We start from the raw sequence: 18,596 nt of genomic DNA on the forward strand, positions 1-18,596 counted from the left end.
CAACAATAATATAAGAAGGAATAATTTTTTCTTCTTGTGAGATCCAAATTCAGGGCTAAATTGCGTCAAATTCAAAAATAACTAAACCCGGAGGCCTACATAAGTCTACAAGTAAATACTCTAACATTATGTCAATATAGGCCTACGGGATTTAACCTGAATTTTCCTTTTCATATTTTAGGCTAAAATAGACTCGAGGAAGACACTCATATTTCTAACTTGTAGCTTAGCCTACATATATCAGTGTAGGCGCTACTTTCGTCGATATTCCTTCAAGCATTGCAATAACGGCTCTTCGCTTAAAGAGGTGTTAAAACTTCACAGGACCAAAAATGTTTTGACACAAATTATGAAGACAAAAATTTTATTTTCCAAATAAAATTGCATCAAGTAGACCAAATCTTGACCTGCTGGCACCGCTAATGCAATGAGCTATGTTGATTATCGATCCGTGGTTCTTATTCATTTGAATCGTTGAGTAATTACCATTTGCGCTACAAAATTAGATATTAATATATCCTAAGTTTGATAAAATCCACGTTTTTATTCTTGCCAAATAAGTCGATAAATAAAATCCTCTCGACAACTAAAGCCATAATAAAAAACAACCCTCACTGCCGTACTCTGAAGTAACGCGCTTGCTTATTGGTTTACCGTGTGTCACATGACTGAGTTGCCAAGCTTCGAAAAACGAATGTACACATCAGGGGTCAGCTGAGCAGGTGTAATTTTAGCCTGGATAGTGAATGATTAGTTCAACACACGGACGCTTTTCAAGTAGTTTGTCGAGAAACGGAACGCTATGGAATATAACTGTGTTCATAGGATATTTATTTCAGGCTGTAAAAGGTGAGTTTAGGGAACTAACTGGCTTATGCTTCTCCAAGATCCACCCGTAATGACTGACTGGCGGCGTGACGAGAGAAAAGTAGGATAGGCTTTGTGCAGGCTCTAACCTTAATTTGAGTCATGTGTGCACATTCGCAGCTTTTTACTCTGCATTTTTATTACCGTAGAACTAAATTCCACTAAAAATTATTCTGAGGCGTACACCTTAGCTGTAAAGTGGTCATATTGTGTAATAATCACAACAAAATTTACTATCAGTAGCTTTGCCAAAACCGATAACATAACCACTGTCTGCTACTAAATTTGTGTCAACAGGTGCACGTGGAGCTAGTCTTCTTAATCACGTCAGTATTACGAGTAAATGTAGCATAAGTATTTATTATATAACATTGACCTTTAAGAGGAGGGGTATTATTTCACCAGTTTATTAATCTCTTTTTCCCTTTTTTCCATACATCTGTCTAGTATGTGGATTCATTGATCTTTTCTAGTAGTACCTTGTGTCTTTCAGCCATTTATCTATCTTTTACAGAAATAATCTGATTTTAACATTACAAACCATACTGGGGTAATTTATTGACTTGATAACAATCTATAAATCTGCATTTGAATTATGATCACATTTCGACTTTTTGCTAAGATTGGGTCAATACATTGATTCATTTCTTACTCCATACAAAGAATAAATGTTGATGATCGTGAATTATTAAAGGGTTCAAAATAATTACATTTCTGGTGATAAGGGATATGCCTTAGCAACTTTATTGTAATGCATTAATTGAGGGGAAAAATAAATTGAAGCTACATGTAACAGTCCTATTAAATTAAAAGTCATGGTCCCTGTGGTCTTTATTCCATTTATGACATTGGATACATGTGTATTGATATAATGCTTTTCACAAAATCAAAGAACACAGTGTCTAAATTTTTTAACGATTGTCCATAAGAAAAAATTAATTTAGTAAAAGACCAATGGAAAAAAAATTATCTTATATATATATATGCATTGTAGTCATGAGAAATCATACTTTTTTAAGGAAAATTTAATCTGCTTTTTCAAGCTTGTCAAAACTTGTTATTAATATAGTGACTTCAGTATATATTTGGCTGTATTAAGTATTTACGTAAATTGTTTCAGATCCTGGTAATGGGCTTGTCTAGTCCGCCTCTGTCTGTAGTTCAGTATTATGACCAGCTGCAGCATGCCTAGTCCCTCCAGTGTTGGAAAACTCAGCACAAGCCTTGAGGAGCTGTCCCTTCGCAAACAGCTCCCTCTACGGCAGCAGGCAGATAAGCCAGTGCTGAAATACAGCAGCAATTCCAAACCCATACATCTGTATGAGAAACGAGATGCGACGGCAGTGAAGAAGGGAGGGAGCAGTCCTAGTTTGCTGCAGACAGTACCATCTGGTACCAGTGGATATGGATATACTAATCATCATGCTCATATGGTTTCTGGGCCGTTTAAGCCCAAGCCGCCTGCTGCTCCTTACTTGGCAAAGAATGCAGGTAGCAACAGCGCAGGGTCCAGTCCACTGCAGAATCGTAGTCGGTATACCTCACCGCAGCGAAGCACGCCCTCATCCTTGTCACCATCATCAGGCTCTCCTTCATCTTCATCGACAAAATTACGCAGTGATCCATACTCTCGCCCCATCAGTGCCAAAGACGTCGAGGAAAAACTGCAGCAAAGTAGCACTAATTCTGCTCTACGCAAATCATTATCTGGTTCAGCACTAAAGTCGTTAGCGATAAACAGTGGGGTCAGCGGACTGAAAGGACAGCGAGATATTGTCGTCCCCGCCAGCAATCCGCCATTGCCAAATGCATTTTTACGCCCTAAAAGTGCCTTAAAAAGTACTGAGCCCAGCAATAAGCCACCTCCGAGCCCTGTCAAGGACAGCTCTGTGAGTAAAAATAATAATGTTAATTCTTTACAAGGAAGCAGTGCCTTAGCTAAAGGAAGCACAAGGACAGAGACTGTTAAAAGTGTAGCCAAGGGGGACGGCCATCCACCAAAGCCACCCCCTGGGACAAGGCCCCGCTCGGCCCGCCCTCCGTCTGCCATGTTGGTGGCTCGGCCGTCTAGTGCCAAAGTACGCAATCCCAACTACACTCCTGTGAAGCCATACTCGGATATCTCCAGGGAGGGTTCCAATGAGAGCATAGACTCTGGGAAAGTTAGTAATAATAGTAATAACACAGGTGGTAAGAATGGCATTGATACCAGTGACAGTGACTCTGAGCTTAAAAGTGCTGGTGGTAGTAACAGTTCCAGTTCACTTGATAAAGCAGTGAAATTAACCCCCACCACGGAGCCTCATCTGCAGTCCAGTGGATCGGACAATGAAACTAGCGATAAAAACAACTCTGCTACCCCCATGAAGAAAATGCCAGTGACTGGCACACTTATTGATGGGACCATGTTTTATCGGAAGGATTCCCGCGAGGAACAAAAAATAGCTGACTATGGTGTTGTACGTCCAAAAGCAGAAGGTGCTCCAGCTAAAAATAGTACTGTTGAGAACTCCTCGTTGAAATCCCCAAGCAGCCAAAAGAAAGTAGTGGCTCATCCACAGAGTGGAAGATCGGTGAAGTCGACGGTATCCAGGATGTCGAGTGCTGTTGATGATGAGGCTGATGATGGAGAGTGGGAAGACGAAGGTGAAGTGGATGATGATGATGATGATTATGACGATGGGGATTATGATGACGTAAATACCAAGTAAGTGTTTTTTTTACTGCTGCTGTAATAATATTCAATATAAGAAGACTTGGAGATTTTTTTTAATGAAATGTTATTTATTACAAGTTGTTGCAATTCATATTTCTAATGTTTGTTACTGCTGGCAATTTTGATTTTATAAGTATTTGATGGAATGCTTTGTTATTATTATTATTGACATGTTGTTGCTGATGTTGATGATGTTATAAAATAAGTGAAACGTATCATATTATAACTAAGGCTATATTCCCAGAGCTTTTAGATCGATCTATCCCCGCGGGGAGTCTCACTAGATTACTGTCAGATAATCCGGCTTAAATGTTCGTCCCGCCTACAACAAGCTGTAAGGGGGTAATTAACTTTCGTGTCCACCCGGCTGACAGCTATTTAGCGTGAACCCCCAGGGAGTTAGGTCGATCTTAAGTAGATCAATCTAATAAATGAAATTCAGGCACAACACATGCACTCGTAGATGAGTTAACACGTAGATGATGTTCTTAAACACTCAGTGTAGTCTCAATAACATAGGCGGTAATTCAGGTTTCTTAATGCTCTCTTCGAGAGAACTTCAGAGAAGCAAATACAGTCCCCATGTAATCCTTCCATTTAAAGTCTCGTGATTCACTTCCATATCAATAAGCTCCCACATGTCATGTAAGGGAAGGTTTATCTGTTGTACAAACCTGGTAACCAACAACGCTCAGATAAGGGCACCTTGTATTCCGACCTTTTACTCCCTTGATCGCTTTTCAATTAAGGTTTAATCTGTGCAGCCATCACACGTTGAATGTGATTACTGCCTTGGCAGTAGAAACTGTCATACTTCTCTTCTGTTGCCTAGCAGTGTTGTAATTACCTCAGACGGTATGGTATTTGTTTTTAACCCCTTGACTTGAGATCCTTAAATTTTTTTTTTAACTTTAAGTAAATTGGCTTAATTCTGTGATTTTTATGACTTCCAGCATTAGTTGTGTCCAAGTGGTTTTCTGTGTTAGGGTTAAAAGTGTCAGACTTATTTTATAATTTAGCAGGGACAGGTTTAAAAAATGAGTCTCCAAGTCTTAAATGACCAATAGTCGGTATTTGCTTTAGGACCAAAAACATGCTTTAAGACCAAAAACAATTAATTTTAGCTAAAATATTGGTCTTAAAAGTTATCCATTCTTTTCTTTTATAAAACATGGCCCATGTTACCTTGTTTGGTGAACCACTATTTTGGGTCAGAGAAGACGAGGAATTTTGAGCTGAGAGTTGAGGTCATGACCAGCTTTCAGGTGCAAATTCTCTAACAGCACTGACCCCTGATGATGCTTAGCCATAAATGATAAGATTTCTTTTTTTATGGATTGGACAAGGACTCTACAGATCACATTTTGATTGGCATTTAGTGGCAATAAATCATTGATATCAAGACAGAGATCTTTTTCCTATTATATAATTTCTAGTGATACTAGAAAATTATTCATTTAACATGTCACAATATATTTATAGATAGAGACGGAGTTTCCTTGTATCGTGAAAGTGACTTGGGGAAATGGAGTGGTTCTAGATTAACGATGGTCTACCGACTGTTCTTGGGTTCAGATTGCGAAATAGTCATATTCTCATACAAGAGAAACAGTAAATGTGCCTAGCAACCAACACAGTTGCTAATCGTAGAGCCTTGGCAATTGAGGAATTCTATATACCCTGGAAATATGCCTGTTAGGTTTCTTGTTTCCGAGTCATGAAAATTGAACAGAATTGACATTGTAATTATTACACCTATACAATCTCACTCAATTATCTGAATCAATGAAGTCAATTAACCGTGAACAATTGACAAACATAGAACCCACGGCAGGTAAATTTGTCAACGGCCCTCACATTTGCTCTCGGTTTTCATTGCAGAGACTACAGCCCACAGTATTATGAAAGGCCCAGATGAAATTCAATAGCCCTGAGCTAATATTTACCCGCCTGATTAGGGCCTTTGAGTGTGCTTAAAAACCCCTAACATTCAACATGGAAGTGTTTTGTGAGCCATGTAAAATGAGTTAGAATAACACCTGTTGACTTGAATTCTATGCTGTTCAGAGCTTGGAAATTTGATCAGCCCCCTCCAAGAATTGTTACTATACGGCTTTTGATATGAAAAGTTTCAGCCTTCCCCATCTCTCTCTCTCTCTCTCTCTCTCCCCCCCCCCCCCCCTCCTTTTCATTTCCTCTCATGCTTTGAACGTGCCTTGGCCTGGTCCCCTGTTGCTAAGGGTACCACCTACTTGTGCAGTTGCTTAGGGCAAACTTCAGAACTATGTACTTAGTCTGTGACACTGTGGTGTGTATATAGTAGCGTTGGGAATTGCAGGAAATTCAGATGCAAAAATCATGTATGCAATGTTATATGTTAGCACTGATTATTAGACACTTGATTTGGGAGCACAATACATGATATTTTGTTATGATATTGATGATGAAGAAATCCAAAGAAATGGTATAAAAGAGATTGAAATAAAAAAGATTTTAAAAAACTGCATGTGGTAGAGGAAAATGTGTCTTACATGATAAAAAGAGACATTGTTATAAACAATTATTGAATTATTATGTGTAGAAAGTCTTCTTAACAATTACCAATTTCCTTTAACAGCAGTGAGCGGCTGCCTGCAGATGGGGAGTCCTTTGGAGATGACATTGATGATGATGACGATGACATGCTGGACAATCTGGATGACGACGTCGTTGACGACAGCGACGCAGAGTCTGACACATACTCCATTGGGAGTGCAGTCTCAAAGCGATCCTCAGCCACCAGTGTCAGGAGCACGCTGCGATGCAAGTCTGCAAAAACGAGACCTGCTGCGTCGACCATTTTGCGCGAGAATGCAACTTTGAGTTCTGCAGATGTAAGGACGTTGACGACAAGACCCAAGTCTGCTGCTCTGAGAGATTACGAACTGCAGCCCGCGCTGACTGCTAGTCTGTTTAGTAACGTCCCACCTACCATTAACTTTGTGGCAGATGGAGAGAAAGGTGCTTACATGTTTGATTTTGTTTATCTTTAAAACATCTTTTTAAAGAGTCACAGAAACTGTACTTTGATGTACTATATTTCTTAAAAGTCTTTTTATTATAAATAAGAGAAAATCCTTTCTTAGAAAATGCAGTTTTTGTCGTGAAATATTCCAATTTTGAAAGGATTGTATCTGAGTTATTTAAAATGCATTTCATAATTTTAACATCACACTTCACTTCTTTTAGTTTATTTGAGTATTTGTATTAGTCTAGTCCATTTTTCACAAGCCACTCCTTTTAATTTTCCATAGCATACAATTAATCATACATTTATCTATTAATTTTCCAGTTGAGTCCCTGCCTTGGGAAATTAAGAAACTCCTCAAATGGCGCCTAAGTCCTGTGACACCAAACGTTGTGAAAAACTGCATCAATCGTTCCGGTTTTAGGATCACAAAGAGTAAGTAAATAAACCTCTGTACCAACATTATATCAAATATGCATGCTAAAAATGTAAATTATTCAAAGCATGTCTTATAATATTGTGTCATGGACATTTTTTGTTTTTGTATTAAACTCTCCGTTTGAAAGAGTTAAATGTATTTAGTTACTAGTGCATGGTGTTTCTTGGCATAGAACGCATGCTGAATTGGATGATTTAATATTCATACAGTGCACAGTTTTAATTATTTGCTTTTGGACTTGAATTGTCGGTGAATAGATGATTAAATTCTGACCCTGTCCATGTTGTGTTTTCCAAGATGGATTTCAATGGGTCAGTTTCATCAACACTGGACAGCACTGTCTTATGGATAACACTATCTATTGAGTAGAATTGTTATCCTCCAGGCAGTTATCCTGAGGATAGCAGCCATTTATAACCACTGGATAGCTATATCAGAGACAACAATATCTAGTGTACTGTGTTTGAGAAACATAACCTTACCTATTGGATAACATGCCCAGAAGATAACAATTATATCCAATGGACAATGTTATCCATATGACAATGCTATCTGGTGTTGATGACACTGGTTCCTGGCATTGTTTACCTGAGCAATTGTGTAGTAACATACTTTTTACAGACATTTTGAATCCAGAGAAAAATTTTAAAAGGGAACCTTAAAAAAAAAAGAAAGCTTAAAAAAGTTCTCTGTCAATATTTAGCACCCTACTGTCAACATTTGCCACCAGTTCTTGATGAAAGCAGTATAGGGAAGTCTTTTTATATTTAGCATTGCATAGCCTTTTTTCTTTTGCATTGCAACTTTCAACAGAAGGTAAACTGCACTGAGAATGAAGAAATGTTTTAGATGTTTTTGAACTTGTTTGTTTCTTGTTGCCTGGCAGTTTTCACTCGACCTTTGCCAGAAGCTTCATGTTTGACTCTTGAAATGTGGTGCTTTTGAAAAGATTTAATCAAGATTGTGTGTACTATTGGTCTATTGATAAGTTATTTTGTCATTTGAAATAGTTTCAAGTTTGGTTTGAACTTAATTATTTCAACCTTTCAGCAAGTGTGCATTAAATACATACTTCATAAAATCATGGTTTGATTTTATATTTTTTTACATTATAATTTCACACACACACACACACATTCCAAATCAAATATATATATAATGATAAGTGCAATATAAGTAAGTCTAATACTTGATAGTAGAAGTGTTTATACATATTATCAATTTTTATAACACTTGCTCATTAAGGCCAATTGATTTTCCTCGATAATTGCACTTCAGTGCATTAATTCCAGTACTGCTATGATTTTATAAGTGGGATTTTGTTCAAGAAGATTGATTGAGGACTAAGTGCTAATATGCTGTACATAAAGTGTCAAACATATTCTCACAGTTTGAAAATTAACATTGTTCTTGCTTTCACTTGAAACTAATTGTACCACCAGCGTTAGCGCTGGCGGTACACATGGTTTCGGTCCCGTCCGGATCGTTCCGCCGGCTCCGCCGGCTCCGCCGGACGGCTACCGTTACCGCTTCTCCTCCTAGACGGTAAGGGCCCCCGTACCCATCTCATGGATTTAGGTCACCTATAATCTCAACTCGTTCCACGTAAAATTTGGGCTTTGTCGGTATTGGGGTCTGGGTGTGGCACTCATTACAATGCACCCTTGTCTAAAAATGGCAAAATTAAATGCTAATTATCTACCCTACGGAAGGAGTTATGGGAAAAATTTCTATAGACGGCTTTCCAAAAGTCATATGTGTAGATTTCAAATATACCCTTGGATTTGACCTTTGACCTTTACTTCAAGGTCAAATGGGTCAAAATTTTCAAAAAAATGAAATTTTTTACGAAAAAAATTTTTTTTGCCCTGTTATTCAGACACTACACACACTTAACCAATAATATTATTGGAAAGTGTTACCCTTCAGGTCATCTTTCATCTCCATGAATTTGGGGTCAATCGGTGCATTTTCACGGGAGTAGCGGCCATAAGATACCGAAACTGAAAACTGTCTCTAATTCGGGAACCGTTAATGCTAGAGACCCATTCTTTTTTGCATATTGTAGAGCATGTAAAGCCCAACACTGGATGTGGTCTTGGTTTTTTTGTATTCCATACGGTTTTCGAGTTATGCTGTATCAAAAAGTACATATTGGTGGTAAAAGCAAAATGTGCAGTACGGTAATGGATAATAAATTTTGAACTCTGGAAAAATAAAACATAAGGCTTGGCAAAGCAGACAACTTGTGTTCAAAAATGACATTATTTCATCAAATTTGAACTTCTGAAACTTCAGAGCACCTCCTATTTCAAGAATTTTGACCAAAGTGACATTTTCTTTATTTTAATTAATTTTTTCTGTACGCAATTTAAGGCACATTATGGTAACTCCAAAATTATAACATTTAGTCCCTTATATCTCCAAAACTGGCAGAGATAGGTCCATAGTTACTATTGAACTTGAATAGGAAGTCATATACTGGCAATATAAATGTGACCTTAAAATTGACCTTTGACCTACTTTTCACCATGAACTGAACTTTGCAAATTTTGCTTTCCTTTTATCTCCAAAACTGGCAGAGATAGGTCCATAGTTACTATTGAACTTGAATAGGAAGTCATATACTGGCAATCTAAATGTGACCTTAAAATTGACTTTTGACCTACTTTTCACCATAAACTGAACTTTGCAAATTTTGCTTCCCTTTTATCTCCAAAACTGGCAGAGATAGGTCCATAGTTACTATTGAACTTGATAAAAAAAGTCATATGCTGGCAATCTAAATGTGACCTTGAAATTGACCTTTGACCTACTTTTCACCATGAATTGAACTTTGCAAATTTTGCTTTCCTTTTATCTCCAAAACTGGCAGAGATAGGTCCATAGTTACTATTAAACTTGAATAGGAAGTCATATACTGGCAATCTATATGTGACCTTAAAATTGACCTTTGACCTACTTTTCACCATGAACTGAACTTTGCAAATTTTGCTTCCCTTTTATCTCCAAAACTGGCTGAGATAGGTCCGTAGTTACTATTGAACTTGAATAGAAAGTCATATACTGGCAATCTAAATGTGACCTTGAAATTGACCTTTGACCTACTTTTCACCATGAATTGAACTTTGCAAATTTTGCTTTCCTTTTATCTCCAAAACTGGCAGAGATAGGTCCGTAGTTACTATTGAACTTGAATAGGAAGTCATATACTGGCAATCTATATGTGACCTTAAAATTGACCTTTGACCTACTTTTCACCATGAACTGAACTTTGCAAATTTTTCTTCCCTTTTATCTCCAAAACTGGCAGAGATAGGTCCATAGTTACTATTGAACTTGAATAGGAAGTCATAAACTGGCAATCTAAATGTGACCTTAAAATTGACCTTTGACCTACTTTTCACCATGAACTGAACTTTGTAAATTTTTCTTTCCTTTTATCTCCAAAACTGGCAGAGATAGGTCCATAGTTACTATTGAACTTGAATAGGAAGTCATATACTGGCAATATAAATGTGACATTAAAATTGACCTTTGACCTACTTTTCACCATAAACTGAACTTTGCACATTTTGCTTCCCTTTTATCTCCAAAACTGGCAGAGATAGGTCCATAGTTACTATTGAACTTGAATAGGAAGTCATATACTGGCAATATAAATGTGACCTTAAAATTGACCTTTGACCTACTTTTCACCATGAACTGAACTTTGCAAATTTTGCTTTCCTTTTATCTCCAAAACTGGCAGAGATAGGTCCATAGTTACTATTGAACTTGAATAGGAAGTCATATACTGGCAATCTAAATGTGACCTTAAAATTGACCTTTGACCTACTTTTCACCATAAACTGAACTTTGCAAATTTTGCTTCCCTTTTATCTCCAAAACTGGCAGAGATAGGTCCATAGTTACTATTGAACTTGAATAGGAAGTCATATACTGGCAATCTAATTGTGACCTTAAAATTGACTTTTGACCTACTTTTCACCATGAACTGAACTTTGCAAATTTTGATTTCCTTTTATATCCAAAACTATCAGAGATATGTCCATAGTTACTATTGAACTTGATAAGAAAGTCATATACTGGCAATCTAAATGTGACCTTGATATTGACCTTTGACCTACTTTTCACCATGAACTGAATTTTGCAAATTTTGCTTCCCTTTTATCTCCAAAACTGGCAGAGATAGGTCCATAGTTACTAATGAACTTGAATAGGAAGTCCTATACTGGCAATCTAAGTGTGACCTTGAAATTAACCTTTGACCTACTTTTTATCATGAAGTGAACTCTGCTAATTTCTTTCTCTTTTAACTTCAAACTTGACAGAGATAGGTCCATAGTTACTCTTGAACTTGAATAGGAAGTCATATACTGGCAATTTACTGTGACCTTGAAATTGACCCTTGACCTATCTTACAAAGAACTTAAATTTGGTTGTACCATATATATTTTTTGCAATAGTTTAAAAATTCTTGTTGATTGCATTTTTACAGCTTGTCAAGCACAAAACTGGTGGCTGTGTCCCTTATTTTGTGTATGTGGGGGTCTATACGAATGCGCTTGCTCCAGCTGGTGGTACAATATTCGGAGGCGGTATCGCCTCTCTGATCCTCTAGTTTTAGATCAAAATTGGTAAGGTTAGACATTGGAAAACTGCCTGCCAGACAGGTCATGACTGCTTGAAAGGATTTTTGCAGGTCCTCTAGACTGGCAAGGGTTATGTGAAAATAGAATACATGATAATAAATCATGTAAACATAGATTAATAAAAATAAAGTACTTAGTTTAGACCATGACAGAATTGTTAGAACCTGCAGATTTTTTGTAGTGCATGTTCTCCAGACCTTCGATATGCCACAAGTTTTCCCCATGTCTGTCTTAAAGACACATGATTTTGAAAGAATTTTGTGTACCATGATTTAGATTACTGGTACTGTTAAAGTGCTTGATATCCTGTTGATATTCAATTAAATTTTTTTATTTTTTGCCTTTTTTTAGAAAATCATGATTGGCTAGGTTGCTGGGGGAAGCATATGAAGGCCAATGCATTCCGAGCCATCAGAGAGTATCAGAAAGTAAGATATATTACACAAATAACAAATGTCAGAGAGTATCAGAAATCAAGATCTGCAAATATTTGACAAATAAGTTAGCAATTATTGTGGTATTTTGTCAACTGATGTTTTTTGAAAAAATTGAGAATTTCTGAAATGAAAGTCATATTATGTTTGATATATAGCGTGTTGATCTTGCTAATCAGTGTTGTGTACACGATAAAAGAAAGTGGATAATAAACACAGAAAGATGGGTTTGAATGCACAGGATACAATAATGCATAATTAATCAAGTGAAATTTGCATTTGTTCTCTTATTTCCTCTCTCTAGCTCAACCACTTTCCCGGATCATTCCAAATTGGCCGCAAGGATCGTCTCTGGCGCAATCTGTCCCGATTACAGGTGCATTTTGGGAGAAGAGAGTTTGGCTTTTTTCCGCAGACGTTTGTCCTGCCTTATGACATGAAACTGCTGAAGAGAGCATGGGAAGATGGAGGGTCCAAACAAAAGTGGATTATTAAACCAGTGAGTAGGGATTGATAATTAACAAATAAGATGACATGTGAATGATAAGTTATAAGTTCTTCATTTAAAATTGAAATTATGTAAAATGAGTAATATTGGAATATTTTGAACAGACTTTGGACAGTTTGAACAGAATTTGGATATTTTAAATCGAATTTTAGAAATTAAAATTTTTGTCTCTTGCAGCCTGCGTCTGCCCGTGGAATTGGAATCAAAGTGATCCACAAGTGGAACCAAGTGCCAAAGAGGAGGCCGGTTATTGTACAGAAGTAGGTGTTCAGTACTGATCCACTGAATAGAGAGCATATTTTAATGACACATTTCTGGGTCTGGTTTTACATATTTGGTGGTGATTTGTAGACTACACTGGTTGGTTTTTACTTTGACTTGAGGTGCATTTTATGTAGTAAAGTCTTTAAATGACATCAAGAAAATATACATAAATTATACATTATTTCAGCTGTATGTCTTTTCAATAAGTTTATAAAGATTATAAGACATCCACTTTATTTATCTTACTGGACTTATTCAACTATATACATTTCCATAATCCAATACACCTTCCTTTATTTCCATGTACTTGTCTATGCAGTAAGAAGTGTTGAACTCTGTACATATCCTTAATCCTTGTATTCTCAGGTACTTATCCAGGCCATACTTGATCAATGAGAGTAAGTTTGATCTGAGGATCTATGTGTATGTGACCAGTCTGGACCCACTGAGACTGTACGTCTTCCAGGACGGACTGGTCAGATTTGCCTCCATGAAGTAAGTGCACCATTCTGTCTTATAAATAGATACTTCTGATAGTTTTTACTATCTCTCTCTTTCTTTTTTCCTTTAATTTTTTTTTTTTAATTTTTACATGAATAAATGAATATATAACAAAAGCATAATCTCATGTATTAAACAATATAATACTATTAGGCAGTATCATTAAAAAAAAAAAGAAAAAAAAGGATAATGAAATACAATATAAAAATATTCTGCGTGCAGGAGTAAAATATATTCAATTTGATTAGAAGACAGAGTAATATATATTTATCTTCTTCAGATACTCTAGCTCAATGAAGAACTTGAACAACAAATACATGCACTTAACCAACTACAGCATTAACAAGAAGAACTCTGGCTACCAAGCTAATGGGGATGACACTGTGTGTCAAGGACATAAATGGTAAGACCAGTAATTCTGTCATTTCATGGATACCTGGTTTACTGCTACAGCAGTGTGATTTTTGATATTTGGACAGTTATCCAAGAAATAATTTGTATGAGGGAAAACAATTTAAATAAAGTGAAATGAAGTGAAAGATTACAAAAAAGACATTTTTGACAAAATATGTATCTCCATTCCAGATTTTATTTAAACAGACAATACTTCAGAGTATTTATGGGGAAAATGGGCTTTTTCCCAATATAATGAAAACTTTTAATGAAATATTTCATATGACTATATGACTTTTTTTTTCTGTAGTAGAATGTGACTTTACACTGTTACCTTATTCTGTTTTTACCTCTGCCAGCTATATAATCAATGCATTTTGTATATCTTCCAGGTCACTGAAGTCTCTGTGGGGATATCTTCAGAAGAAAGGGGTCAACTATGGCCCTATCTGGGAGAGCATCAAGGATCTAGTCATTAAAACTATTGTCTGGTTAGTTGAATCATATTAGAATATTTTTTATGAATGTCCTAAAGCAGAACCAACTTAGGACCATACTCCATATACATTTCTTTTTCATAACATAATGACACCTGTAGTGAATTTATTATTGGCTATTTTACATTTTTTAAATTCAGTTTCAACTGCGCAACCAAATAATACATTATGTAATTGGTTCTATACTAGTAATTATTTTTAAATCCACTACCAAATTTCAGTCTTAATTGCTTACTAGTAGTTAAAAAATATTTAATATTTTTAAACAATTAAACTCCATACACATATATTGTCTTGCCCTGCCTGATGTAGTATTGTATTGTATTGCATTGTAATTGCACTGTATTGTTGTGTATTGTGCTGTATTCTATTCTACAGTGCTGAGGCCCCTATGAACAGCCTGGTGAAGTCAAACTGTCAGAGCACCTACTCTGTCCATGAGCTGTTTGGCTTTGATGTCATGTTGGATGAACAGTTGAAACCCTGGATACTGGAGGTTAACATATCCCCCAGGTCAGTGAACTAAAACAGGTGTTTAAAAATGGATTAAATGCAATCTTTGGTTTAAAAGATTACTCTATGTTGACATATACAACAGTTAAGGGAACTCAAACAGGTGTTTGGAAATGGAGAAAAACTGATAAAAAGATGAAAAAGAGCATAGCAAATAGATGAGTAAAGTTGAAGCAGTGTTTGAAAAAGGAGAACCCTTTGAGCAAAAGACTCCTAACCACCCTTTAAAATGATTGTGAGATTTTCCAACATATACTGAATGTTGAGGGTTAACCCATCCCTTTGGCAAATAAAGTTGAACAGGTCTGTGAAATTTTTAAAAAAATCTAATTATAATGTTATCCTGTAAGAGCTACACAAAAATCTTAAATGTATTATAATATAACAAACCTAATGTATCTCTCCAGCCTCCACTCTAACTCTCAGCTGGACATGAACGTCAAGGGTCAGATGATCAAGGACCTCCACAACTTGGCTGGGTTCCAAATCCCAGACAAGAATGACGTGGTGCAAAATCCTTCTGCTCCCGCAGAAACAAGGTATTACTTAAAAAAAAAAAGATACATTGCATATTCACATATTAAGCATAATGCCTTCCTAACCAAAGGAAATAAGGGCAAGAAGACAATTACACAATATGTTCTTATTCTTTGAGGAAAATCATACGTCATGCAATAAGGTAACAGAGTTTAGTGGGCAGTCTGTTTCCAGTTCAGTTGCTCATGTCTGTAAGTATAACAGTTTCAGCAGAGATTTATATTATAATAGATTTATTTAGTAAATACATTTTATGATGTCTTTTTGTTGCAGCAATATCAAAGTGCCTAGTGAACTGATCATGGACAAGAGATTGTTCACACAGAATATGGCTCCTGATGAACGAGCCAAGCATGCCTACTACTGCCAGAAATACCAGGATGATGTGAGTGGAACAGTTAATTTTTCTTTTAATTTTGTTATTTGCTTTATTATTACATTCTTCTTCATGCATAAACAAGCACAACTTTGCAAAAAAAAAACAATTCAGCTTGAAAACTATTTTGTAATGATATCATGTAAAAATGCAAGGCATATGCTTCTTCATTTATTTGTTCATTTTGAGAGCAAGAGAAGCAAATTTATAGTCAATATAGTATTGCTAGCAAAAGTTGATATGTAAATTGTGAGTGGCTGATCTATGGACATTTTAATAATCATGATTTTTTATATTTTTCATCAGCAAATCCAGCAAACTGTGCTTGACACGCTGACGCCAGATGACATCCGTGTCTTGATAGCTACAGTAGATGAGGACTCCAGGAAGGGGGGCTTTGAGAGGGTGTTTCCCACTGCCAAATCCAGCAAATATCTCAAGTTCTTTGAGCAGCCAAGGTATGGTTGAGAATTTTGGAAACTTGGAAACTGTTCTGTAACATTTATTGTTGGGCATGTGCTGTATATTTATGTAAAAGTGAATGTTTTGAAATTTTTGGACGAATTTGGTTAATATCCTTGGAAGGATGGATAATTTTGATGTCATGAAAAAATTTTGGATGAACCTTGTTATATCATATTTAAAGTTCAACAAGTTTTCCATTTTGTATTGCTCTTTGAGTTCAGAGAGCAGTCAAGAATATTAAGAACAGTTCTGAAATATATTACATAGCTAATTGTGACCATTTCAAATCAGTCAGTTTGAAAAATATTCAAATCCAACCCTAGGTACTACAACCTGTTGTTAAACCAGTGGGTTCAGAGGTATAACAAGATGGAGGCAAGGGGCGTGGCACTCCTGGATTCCTTCTGTCAGAAATGGGTCCATGTGCAAAGTCCAACTACAGATCCTTATCACCAGGTATGTAAGAGGGGAATCCCCTTTTCTCTTGGATAGAATAGTGATGATAAAGTGAATGAACAGTACTACACTGTCTTTTCATGGACAATCTTTACTGTCAGTGCTTACATGACTGAAACTGGCATTTCACTAGTTGAATTGTTTTGTCAACCTTTTGGTTTTGGTACATATGCTTTAAATATTAGGAAAAAAATTAGGAAGAAACTGGAAACAAGCCAGATCTCTTTTGGTAAAGGGGTGGGGGGGAGTTGCTAACTGGAAAAAAAGTGGAGATATTGCTTTAATGCCAGTAACTTTGTGTTTGCATATTAAATCTGTAGTCTTTCCTCAGGTTTTACAATAAAAATAATGTATTTTCTTTCAGTGGAGTCCTCCAAATGCCACCCCTCGCACACTGAGTGCTCCGTCTAGCAAACCAGGAGTAGGGAACTCAAGGTGAGTCTCTTCATATAGACTGGACTTCACTTTTATAAAGGGGGGAGGAGAAGAAAAAGAACTCTCAAGATGTTATAACCAATTTGTATCTTTTCATACTTAATTTGTGTATACTAAGAACTTAAAATGAATAATATATATTAGTAAGTGAATGAAGGATACGTGTTTTATAATTAAGTAAATGAATAAATAGATAATTGAATACATGCTATAAAAAGGCATTTGAGGAAAAAGAGCAGATGATAATTTGGATAATTATATCAGAAAATTCGGATCAAAATTTCACCAGTTACTTGTTTCCATTGCAGTTCAACATCCCAGCTGCCAAAACTACGCAAGAAGAACAACAAGCCAATTCAGAAAATGTCCCACTCAGGAAGTGCGTCATCACTGGATAAGTACATGATGCCATCCAACCCACCGTCCAAACAAAACAGATGAGGCCTTCCCCGTCTACCACCATTGAAGGAACTTTTAGAAGCTTCGGATATTACATTTTTTGGCCAGCAGAGTAGTAATAGTAGTAGTAGCATTCGACTTCACCTTACACCTGGCGAGAGTTTGAAGCAGCAGCGTAACTCTATATCAGACTGGATGAAGAAGGTACGAGAGTCTATTGGAGAGTTGCCAGATTCCTTAGCAACCAAGGAGAACCTAATCGACACTGGTGATGTCAGTGTTGAAGAAGATAGCATTCCTCCTTTAACTTTGCCATTGAATTTGAAGGAATCCTCAAACGCTGTCACAGGGACTTCGCCGTCATTCCTGGAAGCAGTGACACAGAAACGTGCCAACTCTGTCAGCTTGGCAATAGCTCGAAGGGGTTTGCTCCCTAAGAGTGGTAACAGCGCCACCTTGCGGGAACATGCACGTCTCACCAGCGTCAGTCGTGTTGGGCTGCGTGACCTTGACAGCAGTCTGTCTCAGTACAAGAAGGCGTCATGGTCTCAGTCCAGTACCTCGGATTCAGCCGTCTTCACGATGTCAGGTGCAGAGTCAGAGGCACTCGATAACAGGCCTGCAGCTAGAAGAGGAGGAAGACCTCGGCCCTCCTCCTATAAGATTCAGGGCCATTCCAGCTTCAACAGCAAGGATTACACAGGTCCCATAGGGTCAAATATTATACCTGTGTGGAGAGAGACACTGCAGATCATGCGGCGCCATAGTTCTCCCCAAGGTAGCAAGCTGCTCGCCAGAGCTCAAGTGTACTCTGTGGCCGAAGTTCAGAATCTCAACGACATAGGACAACCATCTTCTTTTCACGCGCACAAATAAATAAGAACTGCCCAATCAAGCTAGTATTCCATTGCTTCGTGACACGTTTCCATTAACGCCGAAAAGGCAGGAATGCTGATCATGTAATAAGCATTCTGAGTGGTCATTTTTGATGACTAAAACGTAAACTGATTGGACAGTTTTTCAGGTCTCCTCTGTGATAGTAGTGTAATATGTAGTACTGGCACCATTCACACTGAATTTATTGTGCTGTTAGTATAGAGTTATTGTAGTTAGTCAATTAGCGTGCTTACATCA

General features: G+C 36.9%; 1 protein-coding gene across 1 annotated transcript; it reads left to right on the forward strand.

Moving 5' to 3' along the window:
• The first annotated feature begins 659 nt into the window (after window positions 1-659).
• LOC106154113 (uncharacterized) lies at window positions 660-17,542 on the forward strand. The gene is made up of 17 exons (XM_087013823.1): window positions 660-849; window positions 1,988-3,574; window positions 6,201-6,583; window positions 6,915-7,025; window positions 12,036-12,112; window positions 12,423-12,617; window positions 12,804-12,886; window positions 13,257-13,385; window positions 13,672-13,794; window positions 14,177-14,275; window positions 14,660-14,794; window positions 15,202-15,333; window positions 15,605-15,716; window positions 16,014-16,165; window positions 16,496-16,628; window positions 16,993-17,063; window positions 17,372-17,542. The coding sequence occupies exons 2-17, from the start codon at window positions 2,037-2,039 to the stop codon at window positions 17,502-17,504; spliced, it is 3,606 nt and encodes a 1,201-aa protein (XP_086869949.1). The 5' UTR covers window positions 660-849; window positions 1,988-2,036; the 3' UTR covers window positions 17,505-17,542.
• Window positions 17,543-18,596: the final 1,054 nt, after the last annotated feature.

The sequence above is a fragment of the Lingula anatina genome, chromosome 5, assembly GCF_051362555.1.
Source record: "Lingula anatina isolate TDL-2025a chromosome 5, LinAna3.0, whole genome shotgun sequence".
NCBI classification, from domain to species: Eukaryota; Metazoa; Brachiopoda; class Lingulata; order Lingulida; family Lingulidae; genus Lingula; species Lingula anatina.